This window comes from Typopeltis vanoorti, chromosome 5 (genome assembly GCF_054136105.1).
Source record: "Typopeltis vanoorti isolate ZY-2024b chromosome 5, IOZ_Tvanoo_1.0, whole genome shotgun sequence".
Taxonomy (NCBI): Eukaryota; Metazoa; Arthropoda; class Arachnida; order Uropygi; family Thelyphonidae; genus Typopeltis; species Typopeltis vanoorti.
In genome coordinates, this window is record NC_143553.1 from 4,591,854 (window position 1) to 4,616,316 (window position 24,463).

Sequence of the window (24,463 nt, forward strand, 5' to 3'; positions counted from 1 at the left end):
CTTGTAAAGGTTTCTCAACTGAATATGAGTTATCCGATCTCATATGAGAGCATTCGGTTTTTCCTTTCCTCAGACGCAGATTTCTGAAAACAAGAAAAAGGGAACAAACACGCAGTTGAGAAAGGTGTGATACTCTGGTCTTATAGCCTTAGTTGCTTTGTCTATAATTTCGACCTTCCTAATCTACTCTTATTAACGCCGTTCTTAACCATAAAGTTCAAAATGGAAAGAATACTCTGTGGTGATCACATCTATCTGCATTTCCGTGATTATCTGATAACGTAAATTACGAAATTGTGATAAAATTCGATATGTAGAAAAAAAATTCTGAATTATTAAAAAAATTATTTTAAAGCTATATGTCGTGAGCCAACCCTTCTTCTCTCATTTAATACGCTGTGCAAATAACGCGGTAACTGTCCGATAAGTAAGTGGACGCCTAAATATCTATTCTTCTATAAAATAATATAAATTTCGTGTTTACACAAAGAATAAGAATATTTCTCAAAATTACTTTACTTCACGAGAAATAGAAATTGTAAAATTTTCAACTGCTGCCGTGAAATGCTACTCAAGCCCAACACAAGCACGTTGGCGACTCTTAGTATCTGTCAAAGCGGAGGGGAGGGGTTATATTTAAAAAGATTTTATATTTCATTGCTTAGTTAATTTGCACACATTGTTTTACTCGCGCGAACACAAGTGTATTGATTTTTGGCTGTAAAAGAAGTTCTTTTGTTCGCAGTACAATGACCACATCACCACCCTCTTGCGCAACTCCTCCCACGAGGGTGCGACATGCAAACGGCCCGGAGTGTTGATGAGGTAGGCGATATATATACGGTGATTTACATCACTATTTACGTGCACCTTATTTAGGATGCACACGCTGGTCGGAATGCGGAAGGCCAGACGAGACTGTGCGTCACTGACAAAGAGGTTTTCTTTATGCGACTCCTTTCCGTTAGGAATGAATGACGTCGAAGTATTTATGCAATACTTATAACACGGTTCAGTCATTGAAAAGCAGACAAGAGAAATTCGGAAAGAAAGCACTTTTTTTTCATAATTCCATTAATATACGTATCCTGTTCTATAGCAAGATTTTTTTTAAAGTAATGGTTGAGTGAGGCAAACCAAATAACTGAGTGAAGGCGAACTGTTTTGACAAATGAAATTAAAGCTATCTCGTCGTCATCTGAGCAATTCAGGTATAGGCTTTTTATGTCCTGTCCCTGCTCTGCAGATGAAGTTGGTCTTTCCATCTTAGTCTTGGACGTCCGCAGTCTCTTCTTCCTGTAGGCTTATATTTATATGCTAGTTTGGGACTCCTATTGTTATTCATCTTTTCCATGTGGTGTAGCCAATTTTGCTGATATTCTTCTATTTCTTGTACGATGCTCTTTGTATCTAATCGTTCTCTTATTTCTGCGTTTTTCTTTTTATCTAATCTAGTGAGTCCCAGGATATGTCTTAGAAACTTCATCTGTGCTACTTCCAATCTTTGTCTGTTTCTTTGTTTTAGAATCCAGGTTTCACTTCCAAATTTGAGAGATGGTTTAGAGGTCATGTTATGTAATCTTAATTGAGTTTCTTTAGTCATTTGTTTTCCAAAATTTCTTTTAATTATGCCATTCATTCTATTGTAAATTTGTAGTCTTGCTTCAAGTTGTGAATCAGTATTGTATTGCGAGATTATATTCCCAAGTATTTGAATTCTTTAACTTGTTCCATTATTTTATTCTTAAGCATAATTCTGACTTTTCGAATGGGGTTTCCACACATTGCCATAGCTTTTGTTTCAGAGATTTTCATTTTTATATTTTTTTGTTATTTCATTTAGGTGGTTAGTTGCAATTTGGAGTTTATCTTCTGAGTTTGAAATGAGTAGTTGATCGTTTGCATAAAGTATTGTATTTAGCTGTTTATTATTTGTTAGTTTAATTCCATCTTAGACAGTTGTTTTCCATTCTTTTAGGATTCTAGGAAATTAAAGCTATTTACGAGAAAACTTAAGTTAATCGAGAAAGGGACTACAAAAATTACGTTCGTTATGGAATAGAGCACTTCAACAAGACAGTTTTAACAGACTCCGACACAAAAAGTATTGCTCATCGGACAGATCAATATTCTTTCTCTCTCTTTCTGATTTGGCGGGATGGTATAAAAAAGTTGCTTGTTTTCACTTCGTTGTCTTGAAATAGTTTTATAATTTGTTAAGCACCTTTCTGCCAGCAAGTGGTTAAAAAAAAAAAATAACTTTCGAATATATGCCAGACTACTTAGCAGAGTGGACAGCTCTTGCAAGTTGCCCTTCACCGACAGAATCCACATTTTTTTTCCTATCGTTGGTGATGAATCAGGCCAGTGGTTCCCCTTTTCACTTTTCGATGGAATGCAAACTTTCCTCCGATTATAATGATCCTCTCTCTACGGTTTAACTATCTTTCTTTGCTTCCCATAATAATCGTATGAGGTTCCCCCCGTTCTTCCTTTGGGGAGGAAGAGCTGAGCCCTCCTGAGTAGGAATTAAGTATTTATATTTTTTATGACTGTAGATCCGTGTGTGTTCACGGGGCCGGTTTGTCTGTTCTGAGGAACGAAAAACCCGAGTTTCCGGGGTAAAATCTCTACCTCTTGTATGAGACCGACTAACTCACCTTTAGTCGAAAGAGATCAGATAAAGGTTCCTCAAGTTATGGACGGGAATCGAACCCAGGTCTTTCCGATCAAAGGCTTCGTCTATACCGACTGAGCTATGGAAGCTCTCTTGCTATGACTTATTACGTTCTTAGGAAGACTGACCAATTTCCATTTTGCAGATTTTTACCTGAAGTTCGTTTTCAGTTATTGGCATATGTTTCCCTGTAAAACGTAGCTTCATCAATGTCTGTTTCTTGATTTAATTTGTACATTTCAATTGATTTGTGAAACTAACAGAAATGTACAAAACAACATTTTTGCACCCCTGTTCAAAGCGTTTTAATAACTTTTATGCGTTCGATAGTTTTATAGACTTTTCTTCTATCTTTCATAGCTGAGTGAAACTCCCTCATACACAGTTGGCCAAAGATTCTTTTTTCGTTATCTACTTACATAGAGAGTCATTTATTAATAGCATCTAATGCATGAAATTGCATTAGATGCTTTTAATCATAAAGTATTGTTGTTCATAGAGAGTCATTTATTAATAGCATCTAATGCATGAAATATTTTTTCTTAACTATTTCCATGAACCTCTATAATCTCCTTGAAAAGACACACCCTTGTCTTATTCACTTTTGTTTGTCCGTGTTAAGTTTCAAACTTTTTTACCGTAATCCTGATCGTCGCCCATAAACTTCAATTAAATTTAACTCCATACTAGACAAATTCAATAACACAACCGAAATTTGTGGAAATTTCCATATCTAATCTTAATCGTTACTAATCAGTACTATAAATCCACCCCTTAATCTTATCCTCCATCTTGCCTATATTACAGAATAACATATTCATAGTTTCGGATGTCGCTAAGATACGAGACGCTATCAAACACTCCAATTACAACACTGATGAGACCACTGAATTCTCTTCATTTCCGATATCCTTCTCAAATGAGTGATTTAGGAGTAGTTCTAGTCAATAGAGACTAATCTCTGCTTTTGTTTCAAGGTATAATTTAATACTGCACAGAGATCCAGTCTTACATTTTTCTTTAATTACTCTGTGATGATCTCTCAGTCACAGTATTTTTTGTGTGTGACATTTTCTCTACAGAAATGGGACTCTATGGTAACGCGTTTGATAAGACAATGTGACATCATTTAGACCACATTCAGTCCTTCCGAATCTCATCTAAGACAAGAGGAATCTGAATGTCTGAAAGTGAGAGTCATCCCAACGCATACAAACATTAAAGGGTTCACCCACTTAAATTCAGATTTTTATCTCCTCAAAACGAACCAACCGGCTTAATAACACACTGAACTAAGATGTACATTGGTCATGCGTTTAGCTGCTCTGCCAGAATTCCAAGCAACCATATTCCCATTTTCATCTTCTGATGATGGTTCTTGAAAATCCAGTGAGTTTCATAATTTCATTTAAGAAGTTATCCATAATTTCAAAATTATGGATAATTCTAAAATGTTCTTATGTATGGCTAACCTCTAAATACTCGTTATACCGTATATAAATAACCCCTAAAAATTTCATCCCTAAAATGTCCTTATAATATCTATGGCTAACCTTTAAAATATGTCCTTACTTTAAGGATATTTTTGGAGGTATCGATGGTTGTACGTGCATTAAAGTCCTCTCTGCTTTTTAATTTGTAGAGAGGACTTGAGGTAATTCCTTAGGTCGTCTAAAACATTTATGCGTGGGTTTAATTTTCTCATTTTCCAGTTGAGCCGTGTATACAAATACAGCACTTTTACACGAATGTTTTTCTGCAAGTACTCGTTTTCAATCTTATTAATTTTTCTTATCCTAAACGTCACCACTGTTAGTTTCATTTATTTATTTAGAATGTGAACTCGATGCCGTTAAACAATTTACATAATATCTTGTTGCAGATATCGCCTGAGTAAAGACCAAATCGCCTACGGACTGCCTACTGCCGACATCCGAGACACCGAACTCAGCAAAGCGTGTCCTCTAGAAGTGGATTTCCCATGCCAGCCACGGAAGTACAGAGCGTTTAGTGGTTACTGCAATAATGTTCAAAACCCGAGCTGGGGAAATGCCAACACGCGTTACGTCCGATTTCTAGCCCCAGATTATGCCGACGGTTAGTAGTGATGACAACTTTTCTTACCAGTATAGTGTTTAAGGAAAATACTGCATTTCAGTGCGCACGTTATAATTATTGTCAGCGATATTTCTCGTATGTTTATGTAATTCACAAGCACTCTCCAATAATATTGTACAGTGAGACGGAAACAGTTTCATTTAAAATAGAAATGAAGCAAATGAAATCGAATTTTTTTTTCAGATAACCCAAGGCATTTTCACTCAAATAGGAATTTTTTCTTCTGTGCAGTAACTCAAAATATCTCCATCATAACAAACCTCTGCATTGAAGTTAAGCCCCTCCCCTTCTCTCTCTCTCCCTGATGAAATTTCCAGAGTAAATAAAATCGTTATTAGATGAAACGTCTCCACAACCAACTAAACGAGAGTGAGTACGCTTGTTCGATCGGAATATCGAACCACAAGTTTTGTTTTTGGCGCTCATCCATTTGGCATAAACGAACCCTTCAACATTTCTTGCAAATTTTCTGGTAAAGGTCAGTTTATTAAAAAATTACGATTTATTCACAAAAAAGATATATTCATCAAAAAATGCGGGTTTGTTTTTCAGCTTGTTTACGATAAATACTTGTGACATCTAGCAACGAAGTATGCGCAGGCTGTATAAATAAACTTCAAATGATGTACTGAAAAAGAGAGCCAAAAGGCTTCACTTCGGCAATGCAAAAGTATTCAAATTAAGTGAATATTGAATCCAACATTATTTCATAGCCGATTATAGAAACGACAAGAGTTTCATTCCGAATATAGAGGCTATAAAAGTTTCGGCGGATACAAGCGTACCCTTTAATGATGGGCAACTCTTAGTAAAGGTGGAGCAAGATCCGATCACTGTCCTTAGTATTTTCCAATAATGTAAAAGTTCGAAACCGGTCTGAGTAGTGACCTTCCCCCATAATGCATAACATCATACATCTCCTAGGAGATGTGCTTTAAATTATGGGAAAATACTAAGGACAGTGATAGAATACTTGTATCCGCCGAAACTTTTATAGTCTCTATATTCGGAATGAAACTCTTGTCGTTTCTATATTCGACTATGAAATAATGTCGGCCATATTCACTTAATTTGAATAATTCAAATGATGTAATTTTATTCGCGCATCACTCACAACCGGCTGAATGGACCATGCAATCGAAATATTTTTATTAATTGGTCCATATTATTCCAATCTCTTACCGGTCGAAGAACGAGTATTTCATCTGGTCTGATGATTCCAAATGAATTTCCTGAACTGCAGTTACTGAAATCCTTTCTGACCACATCGCATCATCGATTGCGGATTCGGAAGTCTGTGGCTTTTGCTCTTTGAGTCTTGTCTTCTGTGCCTCTTTTTGTTATGGATCACCCCATTTAAATGGTTTCGTCCATGATCCTGTGAACTGAGTTCTTCATTCTTTCCTGGCGATGTCTTATTAGATTGTACTCGTAACAATTCTCATCCGAAGGGGGATATAAATTGCACGCAACAAATCTTTCTAGTGATTCATATTCATTACAAAGAGGGGGGGGGGGAGGAGACACAGTTATATGCGCATTTTAATGATCCAAAAGGAATGGTTACTGTAAATACTCTTTCACGCTTTGTTTCTTTCCTAATGTGAACATTTCTTTTTTCTGTCTGATATTCACAGAAAGATTTTTTTTTTTAACATATCATATTCATGAGGCCTGAGGGGCTAAAGTTTAGACAATACGGAATCTTTACTCTGAAGATTAAAATGAAATTTCAAACCAATTTCGACCTCTAGTAAACAGTGGGGTTGTCCCACGCTTAGGTAAGAGATGAAATTCACCTCCCGGTGTGAGACCACCGCCCTGCTTATTTTGAATGATCGAAGTGGCTTATAAAAAAAGTTCATGTTTGGTCTCTAGAGCGGGATTTCCTAACCATGTAAAAAATAAATAAAAATATAAAAAAATAATTAAAGAATAGAAAAAACGTCGCCCACTCATGGTACTAATGTACTGTAGGCTTATAACGTTTCATTAGCGAGAATCACATATAAAATTAAAAATACACCATTGAGAAGAAAATCATCTGTCCCTAAAGACCAACTGGAGATTCCAACTCACCCTGGTGGGCGGAGATACTATCCGCCTGACCAACTATGCCATTCTACAGATTCACTCTCTTATTATCGTGTTGCAAGTTCTTCCCACAGCATCATGTGCGTGCTTGATAGTTTATGATCAATATTCTTTATAAAGTTATTCCTTTATTTGTTGTTGGAGCGAATAAAATCGACACGATGTTGTGTTTCGGAATAACGGTATATTTGTTTAAATAACTGATGACATTCCACTAAAGATTCTCTCGTTAATCTCTTCTACTATCAACTTAAAATCTGACGCTACACTAATAAGAAAAACAAATACGTACAGAAAATTGAAATAAAAACCAATTTTCGGTTATGAAATGGGATTACAGGGTCCCTTTTCACAAAACAGACAAACAGGAGTGAGACAACTCTTGTGACACGTGTCAGTTCGTAGTTTCATCGTCGTTAATCGAAATCACTCATGAGATTACGGTTTTCACATTACGGTACTACAATAGTGAGTTCTGGACGAAAAGATTGAATCTTTCCTCTAGCACTCCAAATTCAAATCTCAAAGTAGTGAGGACCCTACTCAAGTGATTTGCGGTACTTCACAAACCAGTTATATGGTTTCTGTTGAAGACTAAAAAGAATAGTCTTATTAAGACGAGCCTTTCTTTTTACGATGTTTAATTTTCTTATACTTTAGCTACATTAGTATTATGTACTTATTTTTTTTATCTAAATTAAATAGCATTCTATGGTATCCTTTCCCTCCCATTTTAGGATGGGTTATTTTTTAAGTGCATCCCATCCACGATGTAAATATATCGTTCATTAGAACTGTGGGTGGGACGAACGACAAGAGTGAAACAATCTAGACATCCTAATCCGATACTCAAGATGGCATTCTTTCAAGCCACTTTAGGTTTCGTGAACAAAAATGGTCCTGCATCAGGTAATGAAATTCATCCATGCATCCGGAACACGCATTCATATCCGTAGTGAGATGCGAAAACTCGGCCTGTTTATTGATGAGTGGAGGACTATCCACTCGGATTACCAGGCGACCGATACAAATAAATTAAAACAAGTGTAATAAAATTAGAATAAATGAAATAAATGTGTATTCCGATGTTCATCTCAAGAAGACAGTAAAACAGTATGTAGTAAATCTGAACTTCATCGGCTTATTTCAGTTTTAAAATGATTTCATACTGTAAATAGAATGTCGAATGTTACTTTTATCGACTTAGAACTTAAACTACTGGAGAAAGTATTTGAAAACGCGCAAGCTTCATTCATATTAGTATTCACCGTAGAGTTGTAAACTATTGCTGAACCATATTAAGAGGAAATGTTAGAGTTCATTCTGTTGATGCTTTTTCACCTTTCATGAAGGAAAATTTTCAAGAAATGGTGTATTTTAACACGCTAATGTTGTACTTGAAATTATTTCAGTATTTCCTATTGAAATGAACGTACTTTAAAACAACTGCAATCAGAACGTCAAACTTTTTTTTCTCTAATAGAATCCAAACGCGTCGGAAGTTGCGTTTCTTAATAAATTCATCGGTCATTCTACAGGGTGTCCCAAAATTCACGCAAGAAGTAATTTTGATAGAAAACACAGGTTTTTAATTAAAAATTGTAATTTCTTATCGATTCATAAAGTATACAGTATAGGGTTATGCATGGAATAGCATATCGGGTAAATGGCCTTCACGGCTTTGCTGGCACATACGCACTCTTTTGTCGAAATTTTCCATGACCGTTTTGCATAAATGTGGCTGAATTTCGTTGATACAGCGCTCAATTTCCTCCTTCGAGGCGTGGGTGGTCGTAGGCTTGTTGGCATAAACCCTTAGACTTCAAAAAACCCCAAACAAAAAGTCCAACGGCGTTAAGTCACATGATCTGGGCGGCCAATTCTGATCACCAAAACGGGAAATTACACGACCAGGAAATGACTCATGAATTGTTTCTCCGGCTGTATGGCATGTGGCACCGTCTTGTTGAAACCACATGTCGTCCACATCCATATCTTGCAATTTAGGCACAAAAATCTGGATTATCATGTCGCGATAGCGAGCACCATTAACTGTTATTGCCTTACCAGCCGCATTTTCGAAGAAGAATGGACCGACGATGCCTCCAGCCCAAAATCCGCACCAAACAGTAACACGTTGTGGATGCATTTGTTTCTCAACAATCACTCGTGGAATTTCTGAACCCCAAATGCGACAATTTTGTCGATTAACGAAACCATCAAGATGAAAATGAGCCTCATCGCTGAAGATGATTTTATTCGAAAAATAAGCATCCACTTGTTGTTCCATAATCCATTCAACGAACTCTCTTCGCTGTGTGTGTGTGTGATCATTTTTAATAACCCTGAACTGTCAGCTGTCACGCTGTCTTTTTTTCTCGTTGGCAACACTTTACCGCACAAATGGCGCTAAATTTAAATCTTGCGTGAATTTTGGGACACCCTGTAATACTTGATTTAATATAAAATAACCTTCTCTGTATCCACAGGGGTCAGTACTCCGCGAGAAGCTCAGGGAGGAGGAGGAGGATTCTTGCCAAGTTCACGAGAAGTCAGCATGGCAATCCACACCGACAATGATCGGCCTCATACTCACGTTACTTTCATCCTGGCGATCTTCGGAGAATTCATTTATCACGACATTGCTCATATTGCTCAGTCAGCAGGTAAGTATCTCAAACGTTTTGCTATTTTAAATATTTATTTTCTCTTTAAACGATGTTAGAGCACTTGAAATGATGTTATAATCCACATTTAACGCTGTGCTTTACAGACTCTTAAGGTCCACAGCCTGCCAAGAGTGGCTTTCCTAAATAATATTAGGATAAGCAGGTCAGTCCTATGCCAAATTTATGTCTGCGTAAACTGCGTGTATTTTCTTATAAATCTAACGCCACGAATAAATAGTGCATGAATCAGTCAGCAAAATAACTTTGTAAATAGCGAGGAATTAAGTTTTGATGTTGACCACAAACTCGTCGAAACAGAAAATTGTATTTGGCCCCTAGCAACAAGCTCTGGTCGACTCCATGAGAATAATCAATGGATCCACTTCAGCACTGAGATCCCTTCTGCACTTGAGGGTGTTCTTGATATTTCACTGGTAATGTCAAAAGCATACGACTTAGACTTCTGTTCAGTGTCAGAAGGCGGATGGGTCGCTGAATGAAATTTGTTTCTCTTCCGCAAACATTGTGGAACCAGAGTAAGAGATGAATACACAAAAGTTTCAATCTATTCCGAAACGGACTACCGCTGACTGAAAAAATAAAAATTCCGTTGAAGACGGAGTCGTCTTCGATAACAACGCCGTTGTCCATCAAGTCAAGAAACTAAGAAACTGACCATTTCTTTGCCGGAAGTAGTCAATTTGTTGCTAACCATCATTCTCTACTAATTAATTTTTCGGGGTACATTACCATGTTAGAAGAGAGAGAGAGAAAAAAAAAAAGACATTTTAAGTTTCGATGTTCATTTCCAATAATTTCGGTTATTGTGCAGTTTTGCAGTTTTTTTTTTTTTTTTGTCAGCAGTGGCCTCGAGCGACCGCAAAGTTAAAGAAATAGAAAGAAAACTTTGCGACTGAAAGTGTGGTCCTGAAATAACCACAAAAACCCCTCCATAAAATCAAAATATTAGCACATACGATTATTATTATTATTACGTAACACCTCAGGGAGTTCAAAGACTCATCGAGGGAGGGCACCTACTCTACAACTCTCCACCACTCTACTACATCATCTACACCAACGCCATCTACCACTATACCCTGCTAGAAGTGATGTTATTTTGAATTTTCCATTGAATCAACTAAGGCCACGTGGCCAGTGTATTATTTCTATTAATTTCTTTCCAACCAAAGGACTTCGATACCAACTGAAGAGGAGAGATCCAACTAAGTTTTCCTGCAAAGTCTAAGTCGTTTTCTTTATACAAATATGTTTGGTCAGCAGACACCACTCATTCTTTCTGCGTATGTAATGTAGAAATACCTGCCTAAATTTCATAAAACTTGCAGTAAGCCCATTAGTTTGTTGGTCTCCTAAAATAAGCTAATGAATGTTGTTTACTGAGTGTCCGTTTCTCTCGTTCAGGTTTCCAAGGCAGCAGAATCAAATGCTGTGGCGTTGAAGTGAATCAGTTCCATCCGGAATGCTACCCTATTCGAGTTCCCAAATCCGATCCCGTGTTCGGCCATCGTAGTAAAAACTGTCTCGAATACACGAGATCATGCACCACTCCCAGAATAGGCTGCACTCTCGGACCAAGGGAACAAATCAACCAAGTGACGTCATACTTGGACGGATCTGTTCTTTACGGCTCGTCTGTTCAGGAAGCCGACCTGCTGAGAACCTTCAAGTCCGGTGAAATGAAAACTCAAAAAACCCACGCCGGTAGGGAGTTATTGCCTCCGGAAAACGAATCACCAGACTGCAGGAGCTCAGGCCGAACACGATGTTTCTTATCAGGTAAGTTAGTTAAGAAATATTTCTTCTCTGGGTAAGTACAAGATTGACTTGACTAGTGGCGAAGATGGATAATTTAATTAATAAAACATATCCGTGTCTCCGGAATCAAATATTCTACAACCCCCATTTAATCTTCTCATTGCGATTGCTAATATGATGATATTATGCTGAATGTCGCAGTACCTTCGGTATTTTTCCGATTTCACTCTGAGGCACAGAGTTCGATAAAAAGGATTTATGTTTGCTTAATTTTAGCGAATTCAAGGAATACCATAAAACATTCTTCCTAAATATTAATTTCGTTTAACATTTAAAGTATTTTTAACTCCATTTCGAGAATCTTTCTTAGCGCAGTCCGAAGAATTACGACATGCCCTTTGGTTGGAAACACCTGGGTTCGATATCCTCTCTAGGACGAGGACCTTTCATAATTCATCGAAAGATGAATTTTCTTTAAAGTATTGCTAAACTATCGTTGCTTTAAAGTGTTCGGTAAGAATACCTAACTTCACCCAAGATGTAGACAACAAATGCAGATGAACGTTCACTGAGATGTCATAATTATTTCGTAGTGTTTGCAACATTATTCCGTAAGCGTACTTCACTGTGTAGATAGTGATTTATCTCTAGACAAAAAAAGTTCGTTGTAACTATTTTTTTCACAACAACAATGATCAGATTTAAATCGAAACTAACAAATTTTAATAGAGATCACAACCATAAAATTTCACTAAACTTCATCCAGCGAGAGCGGAATTATTAATATCATTTCGAAACGTCTTTACGAAATTTTCTAATAAAAGTAATCCTGGAAACTAAAACCGAATTCCACAGATTTCTTGTACGTTTTACAAATTCAGATGTTTGCAAGTATTCTGCTAAGTCAGAGAGTTATTACAATATTAAATGTCGACATGTTGTTCCTTTGTAGCCCCTTAATGAAGTTGAAATGAAAATTGGAGCGGTTCGACAAATTTTTGTAAAACGTTTAAATACCAAATCAGAGTAAAATTCATACCATATAACTGGTGTGTGGGTGCGCGGACTTCACTTACTAATACTACTATTACTGCTAATAATCATGGAGCTTCTGTAGTCCAGTCGGTATAAACGAAGCCCTTTAATTCGAAAGACCTGAGTTCGAATCATGTGAAGAATTTTTATGTCCTCTTCAAGGTGAAAGTAAGTTATCCTTTCTCATTTGATTCCCGGAAACTCGGGCTTTTCATCTCGCAAACCGGACCCCATACGCGGTATCCGGAGAATTCATCGAAAATTAATCGAATGAACAATTCGTCGAAAATGCAATTCATAGAAAAAACAATTCACCGAAAATTTAAACTTTTAGAAAATGTTATGATAAAGTTGATCCAAAATTTTCAAATTTTCTGAATCCAAAAAAGATTTGGAACAAATACTGAACCGTGCAGAATGAGAAAGCAATGCTACTTTAATGGGGAATAATTGTAGAACAATAGGGTTTCTTATTGTCTTTCTTGTCCGATAACTGTTCATGGGACTGATTTGCCTGTTTCCGGGAGGAAAAGCTATCTCCGTATTATGTCTGCTAACTTACCTTTATCTGAACAGGACTAATAAAAATTATGCCGTCGTAAATGGGATTCCAACTACCCAGTCTTTCTAACTAAACGGCTTCGTTTTTACCGACTGAACTACGCAGGCTCCATCATTATTATTATTGTTGCTAATAGTAATATGCGACTTCAATACAGCAATTATTATGGGATGAATTTGACTCAGATTCGCTGTTTGAAACTTTTACAAGAAAATGTTGAACCGTTCCAGTTTTCAGTTCAGCTATATTCGGGGAAATCAAAGAAATCACGTGTCCAACGTGATTTCTTTGTTTGCATTACGTAATGCATTACAACGTTGTAATGCATTACAACGGCTCTCCGACTTAGCGGAATGAGTAGAAGTTGTGGGTACAAGAAGCTGTCTGCACGGTTCAGTTTTTGTTCTAAATGGATCACTTTTATCATCACATTTTCGAAAATAAGTTTTTTGAAATGATCTTAGCAATTCCGCTTTGGCTCGATTAATTTAATGAAATTTTAGTTAAACTTTTGTGAATTGTTGAATTGTCGTTCGATGAACGTTTTTCCGATTAATTGTTTTTCGATGAATTTTCATGGAACCAGCCGAAGGTTGTATTTTCCGGTGAATTTTGAAAACTTTTAAATTTCAAATTCAGTTATATTGCCAAGAAATACAAAATGGATTTTAATATCCATTATTTCTGTAATTACTGTTCCAAATTGGCTTCATAAAAATTTTACTTTTATTATCATGATTATCTTATCTAGATTCTTAGTCTTCTTCGGGATACACTTGAATTATAGCAGAATAACGGAGTTTCAGAAGTGATCTTTGCATATAATCATTCCTTTCTACTTTTTGTTGCCTACAAACAGTGATTTAAATCCTAACGATACCATTTGTATATGAAGCTAAAAGTCTGGAACTACAATAAACAAAATGACATTTTAGACGTAGACGTTCTAGAAAGGGAATATTATTCATATTGAATATTAATCATTGATTATCTTTTCGACCAGTTACGTTTTCTGTATTCTGAAGAAAATAAAACAACTTCCATTATAGAAATAAAGTAAACAGGATAAAGCTCCAAAAGGTACTTTAAAAAAAAAGTAATAATAATAATAAGGCAACCGTTATGCATCAGTGACTACAAGACCATGCATTTAGCAGTTTATCGGTCACTTTTCTGTGTAATTTTAAGACTCTCCAGTAATATCTACATTTATTTACCAACTGACTCTGAATAGCGACTGTAAACACTGACTCTAAACAGTCTCAGGATTTCGTATCGACTCAACAACAGGTAATTTTGGGGTCACTTCAATTTATTAAACGTAGAAAATAGACTCTAGAGAGAATCTTTCCTACGTTTAACAGGAAGAAAATAGATTCTCGTAAGAAAAAAGAAACAGGGGGAGGAGGAGCGTGAACACAGATATATATTCATCAAGGGTTAGACAGATAATTATAAAAACAGATTATCTTATCCTGTTCTTGGCTCTATCCTATATCTGGATTTAGAACATTTATTTTAGTAATGTGATGTTTTTATACTCTTACATCAATCAGGTACGAGTCTGCAAGATCCCTTAACTAAACTGAATAACTGTTGTTACAAATTTTGTATGAAAATCAGCGATAAAAAGAAAGAGGCAATGAAAATAGGAAGATATATTGAAAACATCAACTACATCCACAAGATATCAAGTAAAACAAATATTTTAGTTATTTAGGCACCATTTTAGTGAAGATGGAAAATTAAATATTGACATAGACAGAGAATAAACAAAGTGGAGTTGAGCAAGTTGAATAAATTTATATGGAATAAGAAAGAGAAAAGGCAGCCAACACACTAAACTAGCAGTATAGAAGATGGTGCTCAAACCAGTTTAGAATTATGGATCTGAGAACTGGGTTAGAAATGAAAGAGCTGACCAGCCACAGACATAAGAATTCCGAGAAAAATTAGGGGAAATGGATGGAATCAGTGTCAAAAACATAAAGAAAATAAATATATTCTGAAGGAATTTGACATTGTTAGTATTGAAGAATGTGTGAACAGAGTTAATCTCAGGTGGTACGGTCACCTCAACAAATCGGAAAAGAAGTAAGCTTAGCAAAACAGGTTCTTGAGAGCAGGAAAAAGGCAAGGCGAAGGAACAAGACTGATGCACTTAGAAGTCCTGAATTTTAGAAGAGCGATATCTAAAGTCTGACAATATTGGGAGTCTTGACAGAGAACACACCAACCTGAAGAAAAATTATCGAACATCCTGTATAGCCCTTTACGAGATCAGGAATTGAGAATGATGAGGATAATAGTTTTATTATAAACAATTCAAAGTAGTTATTTTTATTAAATTCTTTCGTACCAATAGCTTCTTCATCTTAAATTGATTTTTAGTTGATCAGTTTGCTAACGTGAAGCTTTGTCATCTTTCGCTAAAAAAAAGGTCCATTATAGTGGGGGGGAAAAAGAGAACCGAATTTGTCTTCTTTCGCGCAGCAGTTTAAGTGCATCGCTCAATTATTATTTTCCTTTTTCTGATATATGGCAGGAAAATCGCCTCATAAGGAAATTATTGTTTTGAATTTTAAAGGTTTCAGTGTGACAAACGTACTAATTAGAATGAAATATTTGTCATCCCATTTTGGATTTAATCAGATTTCAACTTTTTGAATTTTTTTTCTTCCCAGTATCACTTTTACTTGAATAATTTTGTTTCATTGCAGGTGATGTCAGAGTTAATGAAAATGCTGGTCTTGTCGTGATGCACACAATATGGGTTCGAGAACATAATCGACTTGCCCGTGCCCTTTCGCGGTTGAATCCTCACTGGGACGATCACCAGCTGTTTGAAGAAGCGAGACGAATTGTTGGAGCGGAGGTAAATTGCAGAACGTATTACGTGTAGTTGAATTACCTAAAATGGCAGACTATTTTTGCTTCAAAAATAGCGTATCCTCGTGGGGAATACTTTGATCAGAATATGAGTAAATATGAGCCCTGTTAAATTACATAAAAATAGCACAAACATTGAATGGAATTTTTATGCATTTTTTTTTTAAAATATATAAACTGAGACCTTGTGGGAAGAACGACAGTAGACATAAATGGATTCAGGTGGCAAAAACACTTTCCTCTGCCCATACTTTCACGAACAACTTCCATCCCAAGTGATAATTTTAATAATTTGACTTAACATGATTAACAATTTAGATTCGTACATGTTTTGATGGCACCGAGAGTGGAATTATATCAAAAATGAAGATACTAAGAAGGAACTTGACGTTGTTAGCAATCAACAATACGAGCAAAGCTAATCGAAGGTTAGCAGCACAGGAGTTTGACGTCTGGAAAAAGGCTCAGTGGAAGACCAATATCGAGTGGATTAATGCAGTTAGCAGTGTCTCAGAAGACTGAAATGTGAGATATGACAATATAGCAGACTTCAAAGATAAGATTAATTTAGAATAAAGCTGTTAATAGGAATCTAGTGATAATGTAAACTTAACTGTCATGGGACCCCCAAAGCAAAAAAATAAATTCCAAATTGGGTCATTGACGATGGGACCTGTAGAGTTGCAAGAAAAGTAAGCTATTTATGTTCATTTCAGTGGAATAACCTCTCTTACATTGGTTGAGGACAACTGTATTCGAAATTCGAAATTTGATCGCAATTGGTTGAAATGCGATCTGTAGAAGTGTTTGTGCATACGAAAGATGCTTTGTGGAGGTTTTCGCAATTTTCAAAATGCTCTTCAATTTTTTTTTAATTAATCAGATTCATATTTCAAATTTGACCTCATGATAAAAAGTGGCCAAAATTCGACTTAGAACCTGTCTAGAGACCAGATGATTTTATTCAATAGAATATTTAGCGACTCGCCGCAGAAATTTTCTTTGAGTCACTGTATAAAGTCACAGCGGTGATTTGATACTAAACACAACCAAAAGTGTATTAGATGATTCTGAGTGCACGCAAGCTCAATATTGAGGAAACACGATGATCATGATGCCGGCCGAGCATCATGAAGTCTCGTTATCCCGCTATCCACTCAGCGTATCCAAAATCGTTCATCGTGATTTGCGTGTACGCTCCCCAAAAAAACAGGCGTTGGATTTAAACCCCACTGCGGGCATAAATGTTTTAAGCTGATGAATTTCATTGCCTGGCAGAGACTACTTTTCTGCGTATTGAAAGTTTGAAGTAGTATGTTTGGTCCAAACTTTCAATACGCGGAACTTCCATATGTCTAACCATAGCAAGGCATCTTTCACTCTGCTGACGAATGCTTACCAACTGTTGTCTTCCTCTTTCTAATCCAAGACCGAATCTTCTGCCTTCCCTTCTGGAAATTGTTACTTCTAACCTGTATTTTAGGCTTTCAAATCCTAATTAGAATTTCTTTCGAGAGCAGAGTACTTACGAACATCTGTCTGAATTGGACCTTTATCTCGTAGGCTCTAGATGTCGAAGCAAGTAGAAACATTTTACATAGTAATCATTTTAAAAATATGTAAGCCTCTTCTTCTAGTCCCACCGGAAGCGTTTTTTTTTTTTTGTTTGTTTACTCTTTACGAGAACAGTCATCTGTGAATTGAAGTGTTCAACATGCAATACGTGAAACAAATATTCACCTTTTTATTCGGTTGAACTGTTTTTAAGCTACCGAGAACACTGCTCGATTACTCTTGAACCGTTATTTAGAAATTAGCGTCAAGCAAGTAAATATAAATTTTCCACACATCATATCTATTTAAATACCGTTAAAATATTAATGTAATTTACTTCTTGAAGTTTAAAAGCAAACAAGATACAAAGTATTGCAGTGTTAAATTTAAAGTAATTACTTTCGGAAAAACTCTCGATTAAAATTTCATTTAAAATAAGATTCAAGTATGTTGAAAAGACTCTTAATTATTACAATCTAAAACTTGCTTCACTATTCAGTCTTGATAATTAAAAATCGTCTGGTTATTCTATCTTTTTCAAATAAAAGAACAAAATGAAGTGAAATGCGCATTCGTTATAACGAATTCAAAACTAGGAATACTTAGATTTTCAGCTCACTTATGAACACTACTTGCCAAGAATATTCCACTTCCATTTATTTCTAACCAAATATTCAATTTTCGGGATTATTATTTCTGATCTTCAGATATTTTGTTTCTGTTAGCTAAGATTAAAAAATCTAATCTAATTTCATACAATCGAATCAACTCTACAGGAGCAGGTCAGTGACGTCCATTCTGTTCGTCTCGCCGGCAAGCACCGCTCAACAAACATTTTATAATATGGAAAATGAGACATGAAGCCACTAAGACTATGAGACACGCAATTAACAGACAGCGTATTCTGTCTGTTAATTGCGTGTGTTCTTCTGACAAGCTGCCTGTCTTGTGAAATGAAAAAAACCCGAGTTTCGGAAGGGAAAATTCTTCTACCTCTGAATGAGACAGACTAACTCACCTTCAGCTGAAAAGCCCACAGAAGCGGTGGTTGAAACAGTGCAGTCACATTGCGAACATAATTACAATTAACGTAATATAATTAATAATAATTATTAATAAAAGGAATGGAATGATTTTCCTTTTCATCCTTAGGGATGGTCGGGGCAGCTATGCTACCATACTAGGGAAGTGACTACGAGCAAGGAAGTAGGGAAGTGACTATGTGTTCACGGGTCCGGTTTGCCTGTGAAAACCCCAGAATAAACTGGAGGAAAAACCTACTGTCCAAGACCGGCTAACTTGGCTATGGCTGAGGAAGATCCTCCAGCTTCTCACGTCTCCGACGGAATCGAACCTGGGACACTTCTTCCCCGGGCAACCGCGCGGACAATAAAAGCCATAATAAGAAAATCGATGATTACATAATTATTATAATAAAAGTATTAATATATTACAATAAAATGGAAATTCTGTGTGAGTAGATGTTCTTAAAATTTTCAACAATTTCTTTTGGCTTAAAGAAATCTATATTTAAATATTTTATTGTATTTTATTTGTATAAACAAACTAAGAATAATAGTATGCTAAACATAATATTAATTATACAGGAAAGTATACTTTAGTAATTAGAATTATAAATTGTGATAAAATATTATTATTATGTTAATAAGTGCATTATTTTTCTATTAATTTTAGTTCTTATTTTTTCATTTTATTTTAATCGTTATTTTTCAATTCTTAGCTCCAGCACATCACTTACAAGGAAGTCTTACCTGCAATATTGGGTCAGGACATTATGGACAAGTACGATCTTCATCCACATTCAAGCGGCCATTTTACTGGATATGATATCAATATCAACCCTGGAATATCGAACGCCGTCGCAACAGCTGCTTTTGGCTTTCTGTTTTCTATGATGCCCCCTGAGTTTGAGTTGTATTCTAGGGATTACCGGAAAGTCGGTGCGAAGCCAATGAGTCAGACATTCTTCCAACCAACGGACATGTATGCTCCCAACAAGCTAAACGAGTATCTTCTTGGTCTAGTCAGTCAGAAAGCGCAAGCTAGAGACGAATTCATATCAAAGGAAATGACAAATAATTTATTTATAGATCCAACGTCAGGTGAGCCTTTTAAATAAATGAAAACAAAAATCATATTTTTTATTTTTCATTGATCACACTCGACAGAGATAAATCGATTCAAAGAAAGTTCTCAATTGCTGATTTGCATGAATACTTTCTCTGGCCCTCTCTGCCAAAGTTTTTTCTGCATATCCACAGTTGAGGTGAAAACAACTTCGTGTCTGAGGGATTTGTTTCCACAGTAGCCTTTGAATTTTCTTTCTTGGCATCTTATCAAAATCTTCATGTTACCGCAACATGCGACACGGATAACGCATTGTTCTTAATCTAGCATTTCAGCAAGAATACATGCCAAAGTAGACCATTTGAGAGAGGGTTGTGAGTGTTCCGATGTTGCAGCTGATGAGACATTAACCACTTAACTCTTACATACAAATTCTAATAGTTTCTTTAAACAATATTTTGATTATTTTTCATTTGTCCATTAATGCAGCGTTTCCCAAATGGTGGGTCACGAAAGTTAAATGCCGGTCTCCTAAAAAATCTCTCGAAAACTTAGGTGTTTCGTTTTTGGGTTTTCTTTTTTTTCACGAAAAAACTCTAAAATACAAGTAAATAGTATTTAATCGGGACTAATGAATAAATAATTATTATAATATTAAATTATTAAATATTATTATTATTATAAATGAAAACTCTATGAACATTCAAATCTGTTTTATTTTACCTATTGGCCATAAAAAGTTTAGTAGGTCACGAAGATAAAGTACTAAAATAACCGGGCCACGGGAAAAAAGTTTGGGAAACCGTGCATTAATGCATTGCTCTGTTATTATGTACAGTACGATTTTGAACAATTGAAAAGTTGGAATCTCATGGACATTTTAGGAAAAATGCCTGCGAGTCTCAGGAGCTGCACTGTCGTGGGTGTTTTTTAGGATACTGGTGAAATGGGATCATTTATATTGCGCGTGAAAACTTTATTTTATTTCTTAAATTTCATTCATTGATATGCCAAATTTTTATTAATGATTCATTTAGCGCACTCATAGTCAATGCCGTCAGTGCGCCTTCGTAAGCAAGCACTTTTTAACTTCCCATTTCGGACACTTTTTTCATTTCCAGGATGCTGCTTTTTTTTTTTTTTCTACAAACAACATGCAGCCTGTAGATGTGTGCAGACTCATATGCTATCCAAAATAAATCCAACAGAAATACTAATCAAATCGTGCATGTTTTGGTGTGATTGTTTTAATTCTCAGAACTGGGACCATCAGTGCCATGTGGCCGCTTTTATGTATTTGGGAATAAAAGACTTCAGAATCCCTGCTGCTTCCATCGGAGACCAACAAATTCGATTCGCTTCAAATTCGTAGTGTCCTTGGCATGTTTGGACCCTTCTACCCAACAAGAGTGCGTCCAGGTGCTCCAGTGCTGCAGTCTCGAATCCTGCACAGGACACGATGAGCCTTTACAAAAGAATTTTCAGCTGGATGTCGGTTAGCCGCTCTCTTACCGAGCTGACAGGGTTCTCCTCCAGAAAATCCCGGTTTCATCCCGCTAAACAGGCAAACCAGTCACAAGAACACACGCGCAATTAACAGGCATAAAATATTGACTTCACTGTTTTGGCCACAATTCCGACCCACCGATCCCTTTCCAACCGTTAGTAATTTCTTGTGTTCTGAAAATGCCGAATTACTTCTTTCGTGTAATGAACCGAATTCGAATTTTGGTGTTTTTTTTTCTACAAGCCTCGCTTGATAATCGTTTTCATAGGATAATCTCCTACAGTAGAAAAGCAGCCGAGAATTTGCAGCATCCCCCCCTCTTTTCTAAAGAAAAATAAATAAAAAAAACTGCCGACTATTGCCCCAGGATTATGCTTTTCATTTTCCGAAATGTGTCACATTTCTTTTTTTGCTATTCACTGAAGCATTCCTGTTTTCAGTCCATTTTCCTTCTTTATATTCATTTCTAAAATGTGTTCAGACTTCTTTTTAGTGTCATCTTTCCAGACTTGTTTTTTCGTTATACAATTTCTGCTCATGCGCAGAAATGTTTATCTGATTTTTATTATTATTTTTTGCGCCCCCATTAAGCTCTGAATTTGATGCTTGACATGTGCCACATTCCGTCAAACTGTCAGTGGGATAAACGTCTGTAAACGCTGTTTCTGGAAATATTTCCTTCAATTTTGACTCAGTTTCTTTCCTTGTTATCTTCCTGTTCTGTATTTCCCTTATGTTCTCCTTCTCGTAAGTATTTTGCAACCTCTGGCCCTGTTTTTCATTCTGCTGCATTTCTTGTATAGTGTACAGATTCATTACATTGCATTATATATATATATATTTATATATATATATATATATATATATATTTATTTATTTATTTATTTAGAACACACATAATTAACAGTTGTTATCCACCAGCCTCATATCCTGAGTTGCTTAGGCCGAAAATACCAAACAGAAGGAACTCTCACGCCGTATATTTTTATGCAGATTCTCTCTGTCGAATGTTCTGCGCTTCGCAATTTAATCTAATTTGCTTCGTAATTCAGTCATCATTGTATTTTTAGGAAGGGGATGTAGTCTTTCCTTGATACATGTTCGAGTTTTATCTGAAAATGTGGAACACCTCCGTAGTGCAATTTTCCCGATCTGTCTAAGAAGCGAAGGCATTTTCACCTGATAAGGCGCTAGCCAGTCTCGTGTGGAAGTGGCAGGGTCATTCCTTTATCAAACTCGAGTCCTTTCATCTCCAAAGCATGCAAATCCACCGGAGAACTCACGCGATTAACAGGCAAAACACACACACACCAAAGCAACTAAGGCCTGAAGAGCCTTAGTTGCTTTGGCCATAAACACAGCCAGAACCTGAAAACGTGAAAGGAAAATTAATTTTCTTACGCCACCTACTAACTCCAGATTTGTTATAAAAAAACATTTAATGGGAATTTTAAATTCATTTCGAAAATGTGACAGTAAAGATAGACAGAAATGTTTTTTCTTTATCAAGCGAATCGCCGCGACATCACTCATCAAAATATTTAAGGAACTGACATCCCCACTGAGTCATCCTTACCGAGTTAACTCATTTTCTTACGGATTGAGTAAAATAAACATGGTGGAATAAATAGGAAATTAATTTAATCTTTTTTGCCAGACTGTGGGTGGATGTTAATTCCTTGCAACCAAGCTCACGTAACATGTGTGAAGGGGACTTATTTTCACAGCCAGTAAGAGTTCTTAGATGTTTCGCGTACTCCCATAAACAGGACAGCATTCGGTGCCAAATACAAAATGTAATAAAAGTACTTCTGTGTAAAAGAATAGATTAACCGGATGCCGAGTGAATTATTTTGATATTCGTAACATTTCTCTTAGTGAGGTTCTTTCCCACCAGAATACATCGGAACCTTAGGATATGCCTCAGTTTTAAGAACCTTCTATAACTCACAGATGACTGACAGATATGTGTTCTAAACACCTTTCCAGCGGGTGGTGAAGGTCAGAGACATTTTCTGACGGAAAACCAGAAAATACAGAAGGTTCGTTGACCTCATGAAACACTCACGATTGAGACGACGACCAATAAATCAGCAACCAGAGGACATTATTTTGTTTTATTTTATTTTTTTCCAAAACATGTTTGAATATCCACTTTATCAATACTTGAAAGCGAAAATAACTAATACATTTTTTCAAGGCAGTGTTGTTTTGATAGCAAATGCTAAAATAAGCGATAAAGCTTTTTATTATTATTGTTTAATATATTTTACAATCTGTTTCGAAGAACGAAATTCTTCATAGTCACTGGAGATTGACTCTTTGCGAATATTAAAGCTAGCAATTATGCCCGAATAATCGGGCTGCGCGTTTTCTTCTCTTTACTAAACTAAGCACGTCATTTAAAACGTTTCCTGAGTTATTTTGCTGTTTTTAACTCTTCTGTATTCATGTTTTCGAAATGCTATTTAGGTGTCGGAACAGACCTGGCGGCGATGATCATTCAGCAAGGAAGAGACCACGGCGTTCCCGGTTATGTCCAGTGGAGGAAATTCTGCCGATTAGATCCTGTCATCAACAATTTCAGCGAACTCAGAAGTGTGACCACATCAGAAACAGCTGAGCGACTCACCCGCATTTTCAAGTAAATATAGTTTCGTGTTCTACAGTTAATGGAACTAATTTCTGCAGACTAATACTAGACAACAAATTTTAAATCTTTTTTTTTTCCCTGATAGAATTAAGATTGCGGGTTTTTGTATGCATTTTTATAAGGACTCTGACAATTATTTTGAATGCTGTTTAGTCCAGAATGCAGTGGCTTAAGGAACCTAAGTCAGTACACTTAAATATTGCATGTAGATAAGTGTATTTTAATGCATAATTCCTAAAAACATTTTTCTTATTCATTGCTTTTCATAATAATTGTTTTGGTACCTGATTACAGTTTTCTTGATGATGCTTTTCTATCAGCTAATATCGTGGTGAAACCATATTTATATTATTATTATTATTATTATTATTATTATTATTATTATTATTATTATTATTAAAAGAGACCTCCAGGGAGTTAGGGACTCATCTAGGGAGGCCACATACTACACGCACTAGCTATCATACTTATTCTTGAATTCATTCACACTGCTTGCACTCACAACATCCAATGGCAATCCATTCCAATCACGCACCACCCTCCGAGAGAAAAATCTAGCCCTCATTCTCAGCTTCCAAGGATGCCCTCTAAAAAACTAAGTTAAGTTCAAATTTTAGAAAAACATGCATCCAACACATAGACACCGTTTTTTTTTTTTTAATACATGGACTGAAACAGTAAAATAAGTGCCTTAGAAAAAAGAAATATAAGATTTGATAATATCGCCTTCCTGACAGATAACAGATTATCTGTAAGCAAAGAGTTGCCAGGAATTTACTATTGATGCAACTTTTTTCAGGTAGTACTATCATTGTGTTCCTGTAAACCCACTGAGGAT

The 24,463-nt window shown here is 36.1% G+C and overlaps 1 protein-coding gene across 1 annotated transcript in view; it reads left to right on the plus strand.

Moving 5' to 3' along the window:
* LOC150106196 (uncharacterized) overlaps nucleotides 1–24,463 on the plus strand; it is a 79,865-nt gene that overhangs the window by 6,020 nt on the left and 49,382 nt on the right. The window contains exons 3-8 of the mRNA XM_090392952.1: nucleotides 4,560–4,774; nucleotides 9,379–9,555; nucleotides 10,984–11,358; nucleotides 15,643–15,809; nucleotides 19,119–19,500; nucleotides 23,445–23,616. Of these exons, the coding sequence (XP_090249078.1) occupies nucleotides 4,560–4,774; nucleotides 9,379–9,555; nucleotides 10,984–11,358; nucleotides 15,643–15,809; nucleotides 19,119–19,500; nucleotides 23,445–23,616 (1,488 nt within the window). The remainder of the gene's footprint in view (nucleotides 1–4,559; nucleotides 4,775–9,378; nucleotides 9,556–10,983; nucleotides 11,359–15,642; nucleotides 15,810–19,118; nucleotides 19,501–23,444; nucleotides 23,617–24,463) is intronic.